The 13,805-nt window shown below is 62.6% G+C and overlaps 2 protein-coding genes across 6 annotated transcripts; both read left to right on the top strand.

Moving 5' to 3' along the window:
• The first annotated feature begins 295 nt into the window (after positions 1 to 295).
• Positions 296 to 11,573, top strand: LOC131574322 (general transcription factor IIF subunit 1-like). Of its 5 annotated transcripts, none has more exons than XR_009276460.1 (14): positions 296 to 432; positions 596 to 656; positions 813 to 859; positions 1,498 to 1,570; positions 4,060 to 4,253; positions 4,347 to 4,517; positions 5,889 to 6,073; positions 8,583 to 8,813; positions 9,114 to 9,175; positions 9,306 to 9,422; positions 9,499 to 9,572; positions 9,656 to 9,791; positions 10,653 to 10,776; positions 11,281 to 11,420. XR_009276460.1 is itself a non-coding variant. In XM_058828760.1 (14 exons), exons 2-14 carry the CDS (start codon positions 645 to 647, stop codon positions 11,483 to 11,485), a joined length of 1,551 nt encoding a protein of 516 aa, XP_058684743.1. In that variant the 5' UTR covers positions 351 to 432; positions 596 to 644; the 3' UTR covers positions 11,486 to 11,573. The 5 variants fall into 5 exon arrangements, 2 of the variants coding, with proteins under 2 accessions (XP_058684743.1, XP_058684742.1); XR_009276459.1 differs by having other exon boundaries at positions 350 to 432; positions 9,111 to 9,175; XR_009276461.1 differs by having other exon boundaries at positions 351 to 432; positions 8,625 to 8,813; positions 9,111 to 9,175.
• Positions 11,574 to 12,459: 886 nt separating this feature from the next.
• On the top strand, positions 12,460 to 13,687 carry LOC131574316 (persephin-like). Its single transcript, XM_058828754.1, has 2 exons — positions 12,460 to 12,518; positions 13,149 to 13,687. Exons 1-2 carry the CDS (start codon positions 12,460 to 12,462, stop codon positions 13,597 to 13,599), a joined length of 510 nt encoding a protein of 169 aa, XP_058684737.1. The 3' UTR covers positions 13,600 to 13,687.
• The last annotated feature ends 118 nt before the right edge of the window (positions 13,688 to 13,805 follow it).

Raw genomic sequence — 13,805 nt, 5'->3', positions numbered from 1 at the left:
CGGCCGCCCCCCCCCGCCCTGTCCGTGTCGTTCCGGAGCGTCTGGAAAACTCCGACCACCGAAGGCTCAAAGTTTTTACTTTTTACCGCTTGTTTTTAACTTCACAAATAAACGGAACAAAAACCACTCGCGGTTTTGCCCTCGGGGAAAATGGGGGGGAAAAGCACGATTTGGGGGGGGGGGGGGGCGGGTGAGAGGGGGTCTGGGGATATAAAAAGCGGCGGGGGTGTGGGTGCTGGGGTGAATGAAGAGTTTTGGGGTGAAATTTGAAGGTTTTGGGGGGACTGGAAATGAAAATTGCGGAGTTTGGGGCTGGGCCGCGCGGTTGCCATGGTGACGCATCGGCGAGGCATTTCCGGTCACGTGGGTTCCTGTTTCCGGTCACGTGACGCGGTGTTCCGGTCCGGGCGGGAAGCGGAGCCGGAGCGGGCGGTGGGGCCGGGGGGGGCCCGGGGGGGGTTTGGGGGGTCCCGGGGAGCCCTGGGGGGTCCTGGGGGGCTTGGGAGGGACCTGCGGGGCGTTTGAGGGGTCCCCACTTTGAAGGGATCCCGGCTTTGGGGGTCCCCAGGCCCTGACCCCCCCCCTTTCCCCTCAGGAGCCTCCCCTGAGCCGCATCTGGGCCCGCGCCCCCTCTCGCCCCCGGGATGGCCTCGCTGGTGAGTCCGGGGGGTCCCAAAAACCCTCCCCGGGACCCCCCTGAACCTCCTCAAACCCTTCACCCCCAAAATCCCTCCTGGGGACCCCTCCCCGAATGCCCCTGGGACTCCCCCAATTTCCCCAGGGACCCCCCAAACCCCCCCCTTGTCCCGCAGGGCAGCAGCTCCCAGGTGGTGACCGAGTACGTGGTCAGGGTGCCCAAGTGAGTGGGGGGCTCGGGGGGCTCGGGGAGATTTGGGGGTGTCGGATTTGGGGGGTTCTCAGCTGGTTTGGGGGGGGCTCGGGGGTTGTTTTGGGGGTCTCGGGGGTTGTTTTGGGGGGCTCGGGGGCTGTTTTGGGGGGCTCGGGGGCTGTTTTGGGAGTCTCGGGGGAGATTTGGGGGTCTTGGGGGCTGTTTTGGGGGGCTCGGGGGTTGTTTTGAGGGGCTCGGGGGTTGTTTTGGGGGGCCCGGGGGTTGTTTTGGGGGGCTCGGGGGCTGTTTTGGGGGGCTCGGGGGCTGTTTTGGGGGGCTCGGGGGTTGTTTTGGGGGGCTCAGGGGTTTTGGGGGGCTCGGGGGTTGTTTTGGGGGGCTCGGGGGTTGTTTTGGGGGGCTCGGGGGTTGTTTTGGGGTGCTCGGGGGCTGTTTTGGGGGGCTCGGGGGTTGTTTTGGGGTGCTCGGGGGCTGTTTTGGGGGTCTCGGGGGTTGTTTTGGGGGTCTCAGGGGCTGTTTTGGGGGGCTCAGGGGTTTTGGGGGGCTCAGGGGTTGTTTTGGGGGGCTCGGGGGTTTTGGGGGGCTCGGGGGTTGTTTTGGGGGTTGTTTTGAGGTCTCAGGGGGGATCTGAGGAGTTTTCCCGGCCCCAGGAACACCCCAAAGCGCTACAACATCATGGCCTTCAACAGCGCCGACAGAGTGACCCTGAGCACCTGGGCACAGGTGAGGCAGCTGCTGGTGCTGCTCCTGCTGGGCTGGGGGGAGCTGGGATTGGGGTGCAGGACCCTCATCATTCTCACTGCTCCTGCTCCTTCTGCTGGGCTGGGGAGAGCTGAGCTTGGGGTGCAGGACCCTCATCATTCCCAGTGCTCCCAGTGCTCCTGCTGGGCTGGGGAGAGCTGAGCTTGGGGTGCAGGACCCTCATCATTCTCACTGCTCCTGGTGCTGCTCCTGCTGGGCTGGGGAGTGCTGAGATTGGGGTGCAGGACCCTCATCATTCTCACTGCTCCCACTGCTGCTCCTGGTGCTGCTCCTGCTGGGCTGGGGAGAGCTGGGATTGGGGTGCAGGACCCTCATCATTCTCACTGCTCCTGCTGGGCTGGGGAGAGCTGGGATTGGGGTGCAGGACCCTCATCATTCTCACTGCTCCTGCTGGGCTGGGGAGAGCTGGGATTGGGGTGCAGGACCCTCATCATTCTCACTGCTCCCAGCACTGCTCCTGGTGCTCCTGCTGGGCTGGGGAGAGCTGAGCCCTGGGGTGCAGGACCCTCATCATTCTCACTGCTCCTGCTGCTCCTGCTGCTCCTGCTGGGCTGGGGAGAGCTGAGATCAGGGGGTGCAGGACCCTCATCATTCTCACTGCTGCTGCTGGGCTGGGGAGAGCTGGGATCGGGGTGCAGGACCCTCATCATTCTCACTGCTCCTGCTGGGCTGGGGAGAGCTGGGATCAGGGGTGCAGGACCCTCATCATTCTCACTGCTCCTGCTGGGCTGGGGAGAGCTGAGATTGGGGTGCAGGACCCTCATCATTCTCACTGCTCCTGCTGCTCCCAGCACTGCTCCTGCTGGGCTGGGGAGAGCTGAGATCGGGGTGCAGGACCCTCATCACTCCCACTGCTCCTGCTGCTCCTGGTGCTGCTCCTGCTGGGCTGGGGAGAGCTGAGATCGGGGTGCAGGACCCTCATCATTCTCACTGCTCCTGCTGGGCTGGGGAGAGCTGGGATCGGGGTGCAGGACCCTCATCATTCTCACTGCTCCCAGCACTGCTCCTGCTGCTCCTGCTGGGCTGGGGAGAGCTGAGATCGGGGTGCAGGACCCTCATCATTCTCACTGCTCCTGCTGCTCCCAGTGCTGCTCCTGCTGGGCTGGGGAGAGCTGAGATCAGGGTGCAGGACCCTCATCATTCTCACTGCTCCCAGTGCTGCTCCTGCTGGGCTGGGGAGTGCTGAGGTCCGGGGGTGCAGGGCTCCCATGGCGGGTGCAGGGCCCCCATCACTCCCACTGGGCTGGGGAGCTCTGAGCTCTGTGGGTGCAGGACCCCCATGGCGGGTGCAGGGCCCCCATCGCTCCCGGTGGGCTGGGGAGAGCTGAGCTCTGGGGTGCAGGGCCCCCATTGTGGGTGCAGGGACCCCATGGTGGGTGCAGGGCTCCATTGTGGGTGCAGGGCTCCCATCGCTCCCAGTGCGGCTCCAGCCGGGATTTGGGGTGTCTGGGGTCGCGGGGATTTGGGGTGTCTGGGGTCGCGGGGATTTGGGGTCTCTGGGATCGCGGGGATTTGGGGTCTCTGGGATCGCGGGGATTTGGGGTGTCTGGGGTCGCGGGGATTTGGGGTCTCTGGGATCGCGGGGATTTGGGGTCTCTGGGGTCACGGGGATTTGGGGTCTCTGGGGTCGCAGGGATTTGGGGTGTCTGGGGTCGCGGGGATTTGGGGTCTCTGGGATCGCGGGGATTTGGGGTCTCTGGGGTCACGGGGATTTGGGGTCTCTGGGGTCGCGGGGATTTGGGGTCTCTGGGGTCACGGGGATTTGGGGTCTCTGGTGTGGCGGGGATTTGGGGTCGTGGGGATTTGGGGTCTCTGGGATCGCGGGGATTTGGGGTCTCTGGGGTCGCGGGGATTTGGGGTCTCTGGGGTCGCGGGGATTTGGGGTCTCTGGGGTCACGGGGATTTGGGGTCTCTGGTGTGGCGGGGATTTGGGGTCGTGGGGATTTGGGGTCTCTGGGGTCGCGGGGATTTGGGGTCTCTGGGGTCGCGGGGATTTGGGGTCTCTGGGGTCGCGGGGATTTGGGGTCTCTGGGGTCACGGGGATTTGGGGTCTCTGGGATCGCGGGGATTTGGGGTCGCAGGGATTTGGGGTCTCTGGGGTCACGGGGATTTGGGGTCTCTGGGATCGCGGGGATTTGGGGTCTCTGGGATCGCGGGGATTTGGGGTCGCAGGGATTTGGGGTGTCTGGCATCGCGGGGATTTGGGGTCTCTGGGGTGGCGGGGATTTGGGGTCGCGGGGATTTGGGGTCTCTGGGGTGGCGGGGATTTGGGGTCTCTGGGGTCACGGGGATTTGGGGTCGTGGGGATTTGGGGTCTCTGGGGTGGGGGGGATTTGGGGTCTCTGGGGTCACGGGGATTTGGGGTCTCTGGGATCGCGGGGATTTGGGGTCTCTGGGGTCGCAGGGATTTGGGGTCTCTGGGATCAGCACCAAGGCCGGGCCCCGTGCAGGCGCGGATGGAGCGGGACATGAGCAACAAGCGAATCTACGCCGAGGAGGAGCTGCCCGAGTCGGGCGCCGGCAGCGAGTTCCACCGCAAGCTGCGCGAGGAGGCGCGGAGGAAGAAATACGGGATCGTCCTGCGGGAATTCCGCGCCGAGGACCAGCCCTGGCTGCTGCGCGTCAACGGCAAGAGCGGCAGGAAGTGAGAGGGGATGGGGATGGGGTGGGAAGAGGATGGAACAGGGAAGGGAACGGGGCTTTGGGGGATTTTGGGGTGCTGATCCCGCTCTCGCAGGTTCCGGGGGGTGAAGAAGGGCGGGGTGACAGAAAACGCCTCCTACTACGTCTTCACCCAGTGCCCCGACGGCGCCTTCGAGGCCTTCCCGGTGCGGAACTGGTACAACTTCACCCCCCTGGCCCGGCACCGCACCCTGACGGCCGAGGAGGCCGAGGAGGAGTGGGAGAGGTGACGCCCCAAACCCTGGGCAGGGACCCCAGAACCCACAGGGGAGACCCAAAATCCCCTCCCAAACTCTAAATCCCCTCCCAAACTCTAAATCCCCTCCCGAACTCTAAATCCCCTCCCAAACTCTAAATCCCCTCCCAAACTCTAAATCCCCTCCCAAACTCTAAATCCCCTCCCAAACTCTAAATCCCCTCCCAAACTCTAAATCCCCTCCCAAACTCTAAATCCCCTCCCAAACTCTAAATCCCCTCCCAAACTCTAAATCCCCTCCCAAACTCTAAATCCCCTCCCAAACTCTAAATCCCCTCCCAAACTCTAAATCCCCTCCCAAACTCTAAATCCCCTCCCAAACTCTAAATCCCCTCCCAAACTCTAAATCCCCTCCCGAACTCTAAATCCCCTCCCGAACTCTAAATCCCCTCCCAAATTCTAAATCCCCTCCCAAACTCTAAATCCCCTCCCAAACTCTAAATCCCCTCCCGAACTCTAAATCCCCTCCCAAACTCTAAATCCCCTCCCAAACTCTAAATCCCCTCCCGAACTCTAAATCCCCTCCCGAACTCTAAATCCCCTCCCGAACTCTAAATCCCCTCCCAAACTCTAAATCCCCTCCCGAACTCTAAATCCCCTCCCGAACTCTAAATCCCCTCCCGAACTCTAAATCCCCTCCCGAACTCTAAATCCCCTCCCGAACTCTAAATCCCCTCCCAAACTCTAAATCCCCTCCCAAACTCTAAATCCCCTCCCAAACTCTAAATCCCCTCCCAAACTCTAAATCCCCTCCCAAACTCTAAATCCCCTCCCAAACTCTAAATCCTCTCCCGAACTCTAAATCCCCTCCCAAACTCTAAATCCCCTCCCAAACTCTAAATCCCCTCCCAAATTCTAAATCCCCTCCCAAACTCTAAATCCCCTCCCGAACTCTAAATCCCCTCCCAAACTCTAAATCCCTTCCCAAACTCTAAATCCCCTCCCAAACTCTAAATCCCCTCCCAAACTCTAAATCCCCTCCCAAACTCTAAATCCCCTCCCAGCTCCCCCAAATTCTCTCCCAGATCCCCTTCCAGACCATCCCCAGGCCCCCCAAATTTCTCCCCAAGACCCTCCCAAATCCCCTCAGAGCTCCCTCAGCTCCTCCCCAGGCCCCTCAGAGCACCCCCCCAAATCCCCCCCAAGACTGCTCAGGTGCCCCCCAAATATTCTCCCAGACCCTCAAATCCCTTTGAAGACTCCCCCAAGCCCCCTAAATCCACTCAGGTCCCCTCCAAGTCCCCCCCAAATATCCTCCCACGCGCCCCAAATTCGTGTCCAGCCCCCCCAGCCCCTGTGAGCCCCCCCAAATCCCCACTGAGCCCCCCCAAATCCCCCCAGGAGGAACAAGGTGCTGAACCACTTCAGCATCATGCAGCAGCGGCGCCTGCGGGACCAGGACGAGGAGGAGGAGGACAAAGACAAGGGGAGGAAGGCTCCAGGCAAGGGCGGGGGGCTCCGGATCCACGACCTGGAGGAGGATCTGGAGCTCAGCTCCGAGGAGAGCGAGGGCAGCGAGGCTGAGGGTGAGAGGGGAAATCCCAAAACCCCACAGAAACCCCCTCAAAGTGCCCCCAAATCCTCCTCACATCTCCAAAATCCCAGAGAAATCCCCTCAAATCCTCCTCACATCTCCAAAATCCCACAGAATCCCCCCCAAATCCTCCTCACATCTCTCCAAAACCCCACAGAATCCCCCCCAAATCCTCCTCACATCTCTCCAAAACCCCACAGAATCCCCCTCAAAGTGCCCCCAAATCCTCCTCACATCTCCAAAACCCCACAGAAACCCCCTCAAATCCTCCTCACATCTCCAAAATCCCAGAGAAATCCCCTCAAATCCTCCTCACATCTCTCCAAAATCCCACAGAATCCCCCTCAAATCCTCCTCACATCTCCAAAATCCCAGAGAATCCCCCTCAAATCCTCCTCACATCTCCAAAATCCCACAGAAATCCCCTCAAATCCTCCTCACATCTCCAAAATCCCCCCAAATCCCCCTCAAATCCTCCTCACATCTCCAAAATCTCACAGAAACCCCCTCAAATCCTCCTCACATCTCCAAAATCCCACAGAATCCCCCTCAAAGTGCCCTCAAATCCTCCTCACATCTCCAAAATCCCACAGAAATCCCCCCAAATCCCCCTCAAATCCTCCTCACATCTCTCCAAAATCCCAGAGAAATCCCCTCAAATCCTCCTCACATCTCCAAAATCCCACAGAAACCCCCTCAAAGTGCCCCCAAATCCTCCTCACATCTCCAAAACCCCACAGAATCCCCCTCAAAGTGCCCCCAAATCCTCCTCACATCTCCAAAACCCCACAGAATCCCCCTCAAATCCTCTTCACATCTCCAAAACCCCAGAGAATCCCCCTCAAATCCTCCTCACATCTCCAAAATCCCACAGAAATCCCCCCAAATCCTCCTCACATCTCCAAAATCCCAGAGAATCCCCCTCAAATCCTCCTCACATCTCCAAAATCCCAGAGAATCCCCCTCAAATCCTCCTCACATCTCCAAAACCCCACAGAAACCCCCTCAAATCCTCCTCACATCTCCAAAATCCCCCCAAATCCCCCTCAAATCCTCCTCACATCTCCAAAACCCCACAGAAATCCCCTCAAATCCTCCTCACATCTCCAAAACCCCACAGAATCCCCCCCAAATCCTCCTCACATCTCCAAAATCCCACAGAAACCCCCTCAAAGTGCCCCCAAATCCTCCTCACATCTCTCCAAAATCCCACAGAATCCCCCTCAAATCCTCCTCACATCTCCAAAATCCCACAGAATCCCCCTCAAATCCTCCTCACATCTCCAAAATCCCACAGAATCCCCCTCAAATCCTCCTCACATCTCCAAAACCCCAGAGAAATCCCCTCAAATCCTCCTCACATCTCCAGAACCCCACAGAATCCCCCTCAAATCCTCCTCACATCTCCAAAACCCCACAGAAACCCCCTCAAATCCTCCTCACATCTCTCCAAAATCCCAGAGAATCCCTCTAAAATCCTCCTCACATCTCCAAAATCCCACAGAAATCCCCCCAAATCCTCCTCACATCTCCAAAATCCCACAGAATCCCCCTCAAATCCTCCTCACATCTCCAAAATCCCACAGAATCCCCCTCAAATCCTCCTCACATCTCCAAAATCCCACAGAAACCCCCTCAAAGTGCCCTCAAATCCTCCTCACATCTCCAAAATCCCACAGAATCCCCCTCAAATCCTCCTCACATCTCCAAAACCCCACAGAATCCCCCTCAAATCCTCCTCACATCTCTCCAAAATCCCAGAGAAATCCCCTCAAATCCTCCTCACATCTCCAAAATCCCACAGAATCCCCCTCAAAGTGCCCTCAAATCCTCCTCACATCTCCAAAATCCCACAGAATCCCCCTCAAATCCTCCTCACATCTCCAAAATCCCACAGAAATCCCCTCAAATCCTCCTCACATCTCCAAAATCCCACAGAATCCCCCCAAATCCTCCTCACATCTCCAAAACCCCACAGAATCCCCCTCAAATCCTCCTCACATCTCCAAAACCCCACAGAATCCCCCTCAAATCCTCCTCACATCTCCAAAACCCCACAGAATCCCCCTCAAATCCTCCTCACATCTCCAAAACCCCACAGAATCCCCCTCAAATCCTCCTCACATCTCCAAAACCCCACAGAATCCCCCTCAAATCCTCCTCACATCTCCAAAACCCCACAGAATCCCCCTCAAATCCTCCTCACATCTCCAAAATCCCACAGAATCCCCCTCAAAGTGCCCCCAAATCCTCCTCACACCTCTCCAAAATCCCACAGAATCCCCCTCAAATCCTCCTCACATCTCCAAAACCCCACAGAAACCCCCTCAAATCCTCCTCACATCTCCAAAACCCCCCCAAATCCCCCCAAAATATCCCTGTTCTGAGAGGAGACACCGAGAGTGAGGAGGGGACCCCAAAATCTGCCTAAAACCCCACAGAAATCCCCCCTAAAGCCCCCAAACCCTCCCCTGAATCCCCCCAAACCACCCCAAATCCAGAGGTGCCTCTCAAATGCCCCAGAGGCACAGAATCCCCCCCAGGTCCCCCCAAAAGCCCCTCAGACCCCTGGAACCCCCAGGGGAGAAGGCGGCGAGGCCGAAGGCTGCCGGGGGGCACCCCAAGAGGAAGAGGAGGAAGGGCAGGAAGGGCTCTGAGGACGAAGCCCTCGAGGACAGCGACGACGGCGACTTCGAGGGCCAGGAGGTGGATTACATGTCTGACGGCTCCAGGTGGGGCTGGGGGCGTTCTGGGGGTCCTTGGGGGGGGTTTTGGGGGGTCCTGGGTGGGTTTGGGAGTTTCTGGGTGGATTTTGGGGACCACAGTGGGGGGCTTGTGATTTTTGGGAGGGATTTTGGGGGGGTGGGGACCCCCTGTGATGCTCCCAACCGCACTTCCCACCTAAAGCGTCCCCCCCAGACCCCCCCAGGGATGCTGAAATCCCCCCTGGGACCCCCAGAACCCCCGCAGGGATCCCCAAATCCCACCAAGCCCCTCCTGTGCTCCCCAATCCCCTCCTTGTCCTGCAGCAGCTCCGGCGAGGAAGAGACGGGCAAAGCCAAAGCGCCCAAGGAGGAGGAGGAAGGCCCAAAAGGTGGAGTTGGGGACGGGCTTGGGACCCCATTCTTAATTCCTGAGGGGGTTTGGGGTCCAAGGGGGGGATTTTTGGGGTCCAAGGGTGGGATTTTTGGGGTCCAGGATCCTCAGGATCCCCCCTGACAAAGGCATCGACGAGGCGAGCGAGAGCAGCGAGGAGAGCGAGGAGGAGAAGGCAGAGGAGAAGGAGGAGGAAGAGGAGGGAAAAGCGACCCCCACCCCCCAGGAGAAGAAGAAAAAGAGGGGTAAGACCCCTCCCCGCAGCGGGAATCGGGGGGAAACAGCCAGAAAAGCGGGATTGTGACGGGATCAAACCCCCAGAAAGCAGCGACGAGTCGCAGACGTCGGAGGAGAGCGACATCGACAGCGAAACGTCCTCGGCGCTCTTCATGGCGGTGAGGGGGGGTCTCCTCCCTCCGGGGGTCCCACGGGGGAACTGGACACCCCCTGAGCCCTTCCTCTTCCTCTCCCCCCTCAGAAGAAGAAGACCCCCCCCAAACGGGAGCGCAGGGCCTCGGGCAGCAGCTCCAGGGGGGGCTCCCGGCCCGGGACCCCCACGGACTCGGGGGGCACCGGGGGGACCCTTCGGGCTGCGGCGGCCAGGCTGGAGCAAGGTTGGGGGGCTGGGGGGTCTGGGGGGGAGGCTGGAGGCTGGGGGGGATAGAGGGAGGTGTGGGACAGGGCTGGGGGTCCCGGGAGGGGCTTTGGGGGACTTGGGAGGGGTTTTGGGGGTCCCAGGAGGGGTTTTGGGGGTCCCAGGAGGGGCTTTGGGGGTCCTGGGAGGGGTTTTGGGGGTTCCAGGAGGGGTTTTGGGGGTCCCAGGAGGGGCTTTGGGGGACTTGGGAGGGGTTTTGGGGGTCCTAGGAGGGGTTTTGGGGGTCCCAGGAGGGGTTTTGGGGGTCCCGGGAGGGGTTTTGGGGGTCCCAGGAGGGGTTTTGGGGGTTCCAGGAGGGGTTTTAGCAGACTTGGGAGGGGCTTTGGGGGTCCCGGGAGGGGTTTTGGGGGTCCAAGGAGGGGTTTTGGGGGTCCCGGAGGGGTTTTGGGGGTCCCAGGAGGGGTTTTAGCAGACTTGGGAGGGGCTTTGGGGGTCCCGGGAGGGGTTTTGGGGGTCCAAGGAGGGGTTTTGGGGGTCCCGGGAGGGGTTTTGGGGGACTTTGGAGGGGTTTTGGGGGTCCCGGGAGGGGTTTTGGGGGTTCCAGGAGGGGTTTTAGCAGACTTGGGAGGGGCTTTGGGGGTCCCAGGAGGGGTTTTGGGGGTCCCAGGAGGGGTTTTGGGGGCTGGCAGACACTGAAGGGGGTCCAGGAGTGCTGGGGGGGGTTGGGGAATCGGGGGGGGATTGAGGGGTCTCAGGGTGAACTTTTGAGGGGGTGGGGGACACTCGGGGAGGGGTCACAGGGACATTGTGGAGCGGGGACATTTCCCAGCTCCCTCCTGGGGACCCCCCAAAGCCCCCCTGAGCTCCTGATCTCCCCCAGGCCGCCGGCCGACCCCGGGGGGGTCGGAGCCCCCTCCCCAGAAGCGGCTGAAGGCGGAGCCGGGACCCCCCTCGGGCAAATCCACGCCCCAGCCCCACTCCGGGAAGTCGACCCCGAGCAGCGGGTGAGTCTGGGGGCTCGGGGGGCTGCTGGGGGCTTGGGGGGCTGCGGGACCCCGGGGGGCTGCTGGGGGCTCGGGGGGCTGCGGGACCCCGGGGGGCTGCTGGGGGCTCGGGGGGCTGCTGGGGGCTCGGGGGGCTGTGGGACCCTGGGGGGCTCGGGGGGCTCGGGGGGCTGCGGGAGCCCCCGGGGGGCTGCGGGACCCTGGGGGGCTGCTGGGGGCTCGGGGGGCTGCTGAGGGCTCGGGGGGCTGCGGGACCCCCCGGGGCTTGGGGGGCTCAGGGGGCTGTGAGACCCTCCGGGGGGCTGTGGGACCCCGGGGGGCTGCTGGGGGCTCGGGGGGGCTGTGGGACCCCGCAGGGCTGCGGGACCCTGGGGAGCTCGGGGGGCTGCGGGACCCCGGGGGGCTCAGGGGGCTGCGGGACCCCGGGGAGCTCGGGGGGCTGTGGGACCCCCCGGGGCTGCAGGACCCCGCTGAGCCCGGCCCCGCTGAGCCCCGGCCCCGCAGGGAGGTGCAGCTGACGGAGGAGGCCGTGCGCCGGTACCTGTCCCGGAAGCCCATGACCACCAAGGACCTGCTCAAGAAGTTCCAGACCAAGCGCACGGGGCTGAGCAGCGACGCCACCGTCAACGCCCTGGCGCAGCTGCTGAAGCGCCTGGACCCCGAGCGCAAACTCATCGCTGACAAGATGCACTTCTTCCTCAAGGAGTAGGGACCCCCAAACACGGGACCCCCCCGAGCCAGGGGACCCCCGAGCCACGGGACCCCCCCTGAGCTATGGGACCCCCCAAACACGGGACCCCCCCCTGAGCCAGGGGACCCCCCGAAACACGGGACCCCCCCCGAGCTATGGGACCCCCCAAACACGGGACCCCCCCTGAGCTACGGGACCCCCCCCAAAACACAGGACCCCTCCTGAGCTATGGGACCCCTGAAACACGGGACCCCCCCGAGCCAGGGGACCCCCGAAACACGGGACCCCCTCTGAGCCAGGGGACCCCCAAAACACGGGACCCCCGAAACACGGGACCCCCGAGTTACAGGACCCCTGAGCCACGGGACCCCTGAGCCAGGGGACCCCCAAGCCATGGGAACCCCCCCGAGCCACGGGACCCCCTGACCCACGGGACCCCCAAGCCAGGGCACCCCCAAGCCACGGGACACCCGACCCACAGGACCCCCGAGCCAGGGGACCCCTGAGCCACAGGACCCCCAAGTTACAGGACCCCCGAGTTACAGGACCCCTGAGCCACAGGACCCCCAAGTCACAGGACCCCCGAGTTACAGGACCCCTGAGTCACGGGACCCCCGAGCCATGAGACCCCCCCAAGCCACGGGACCCCTGAGTCACGGGAACCCCCGAGTTACAGGACCCCCGAGTCATGGGACCCCCAACCCACAGGACCCCCAAGCCAGGGGACCCCCCCCAAGCCCCAGGACCCCCGAGCCCCAGACACACCCCCAAACCCCACAGGGACCCCCCAGAGCCATCCCAGTTCCTTTAGAGGCATCTCCAGGACAGGGACCCCAAAATCCAGGAGGATCCTCCCCAAATCCCACGGGACCCCCTCCCCATTTTCCCAATCCCTGCCCCCCATTCCCGACCCCCTTCCTGCCCCCCATCCCCTGCCCCAAATTCCCCTCAACAAACTCAAAACCCTCCCCAGGAATCGGGGGGGCCCTGGAATGTCTCAGGGTGGGGCAGGGAAGAGCCTCCCCCCCTCCAACCTCCGTGGCTTTTTTGGGTCAGAATTGGGATGCTTTGCTATTTTTAGGCTTTTTTTCCTCTGCTTTGTGCCAGGCTCACACTCCCCACAGTGCTGGAATGTTCCACCCCCCCAGGAGCACTCTGGGCTCCCCCCAATATTAATCCCCCTATGAACCCCCTTCTTTTGGGGCAAAATTCCCAAAATTTGGGGTAGGGGCGAATTCCCTCCCTCCCCCAGGGGGTTTTTCCCCAGCACAGCCCTGGGGAGTTGGGCAGTTGTTTTGGGGGGGCCCCAGTTATTTGGGGGTGGGGGGCTCCTGGGGAGCGGATTGAGACCCCCAACCCCCCCCAGCTGTTTTTCTGGCGGGGGTCTCCATCACACCCCCAGAGTCTGGGGGTTCTGGGGGTCTCACTCCCCCCCTTTGCTATGGGGGGGGTCTCCAGTCTCCAAATGCCTTCCCCAAACCCCTGGGGGGGTCCCGGGGGTCTCACCCCCCCAGCTTTGGGGTGATGGTGTTCCCACTAATTGTCCCATCCCAATTAAAATTCCCCTCCCCCAAATTTCCCCTGGAGGGGGGGGGGGTGGGGTCAGTGCCCCCTCCTTGGGGAGTTCAGGGTTAACCTCCCCCCTCCCCCTCCTCCTCCTCCTCCCCTCCCCCTCCTCAAGACCCTCCCCCTCCGCACCCCATAAATTCCCTCGGGGCCGATTCTCGGAGGGAGGGGGCTCAGGATGGCGAGGCTGGGACGCTCCTGCTCCTTCCTCCTCCTCCTCCTCCTCCTCCTCCTCCTCCTCCTGCCCGGGCCCTGCCGCGCCCCCCCCCGCGCCCCCCCCGGCCGCCCCCCCGTGCGGGCTGCGCAGTGTCTCGGTTGGGGTGGGGGCTCTGGGGCTGGGTTACCCCTCCCCCGAGACCGTGGTGTTCCGTTACTGCGGGGGGGGCTGCCCCGCGCCCCCCACCCTGCACGGGCTGGCGCTGGGGGCCGTGCTGGGCCCGGGGGGGCCCGGGGGGGGCCCCTGCTGCCGCCCCACCCGCTACGAGGACGTGGCGTTCCTGGACTCGGGGCTGCGCTGGCAGCGGCTGCCGCGGCTCTCGGCGGGGGCCTGCGCCTGCCTGGGGTGAGACCCCCGACCCAAATCACCCCCGACCCCCCCGAGGCTGCCAGAAGTGACTCCGAAACAGCTCCCCCAAAACTCCCCCCCCGAAACTCCCCCCCTTAAAACTCCTCCCTCAAAACTCCCCCCCAAAACTCCCCCCTTAAAACTCCTCCCCCCAAAACTCCCCCCCCCAAAACTCCCCCCTAAAACTCCTCCCTTAAAACTCCCCCC

This window comes from Poecile atricapillus, unplaced genomic scaffold (assembly GCF_030490865.1).
Source record: "Poecile atricapillus isolate bPoeAtr1 unplaced genomic scaffold, bPoeAtr1.hap1 scaffold_243, whole genome shotgun sequence".
NCBI lineage: Eukaryota > Metazoa > Chordata > Aves > Passeriformes > Paridae > Poecile > Poecile atricapillus.
This window is presented reverse-complemented; position numbering and strand designations above follow the sequence as displayed.

Excerpts from the sequence above, each read along its gene's own strand:
- LOC131574322 (XM_058828759.1), top strand. Across the intron at positions 4,254-4,346 it reads AACGGCAAGAGCGGCAGGAA|GTTCCGGGGGGTGAAGAAGG; the intron begins GTGAGAGGGGAT and ends CCGCTCTCGCAG. Across the intron at positions 9,792-10,652 it reads GGCGGCCAGGCTGGAGCAAG|GCCGCCGGCCGACCCCGGGG; the intron begins GTTGGGGGGCTG and ends GATCTCCCCCAG.
- LOC131574316 (XM_058828754.1), top strand. The coding sequence starts at position 12,460 with ATGTCTCAGGGTGGGGCAGGGAAGAGCCTCCCCCCCTCCAACCTCCGT. Across the intron at positions 12,519-13,148 it reads AACCTCCGTGGCTTTTTTGG|ACCCTCCCCCTCCGCACCCC; the intron begins GTCAGAATTGGG and ends CCCCTCCTCAAG.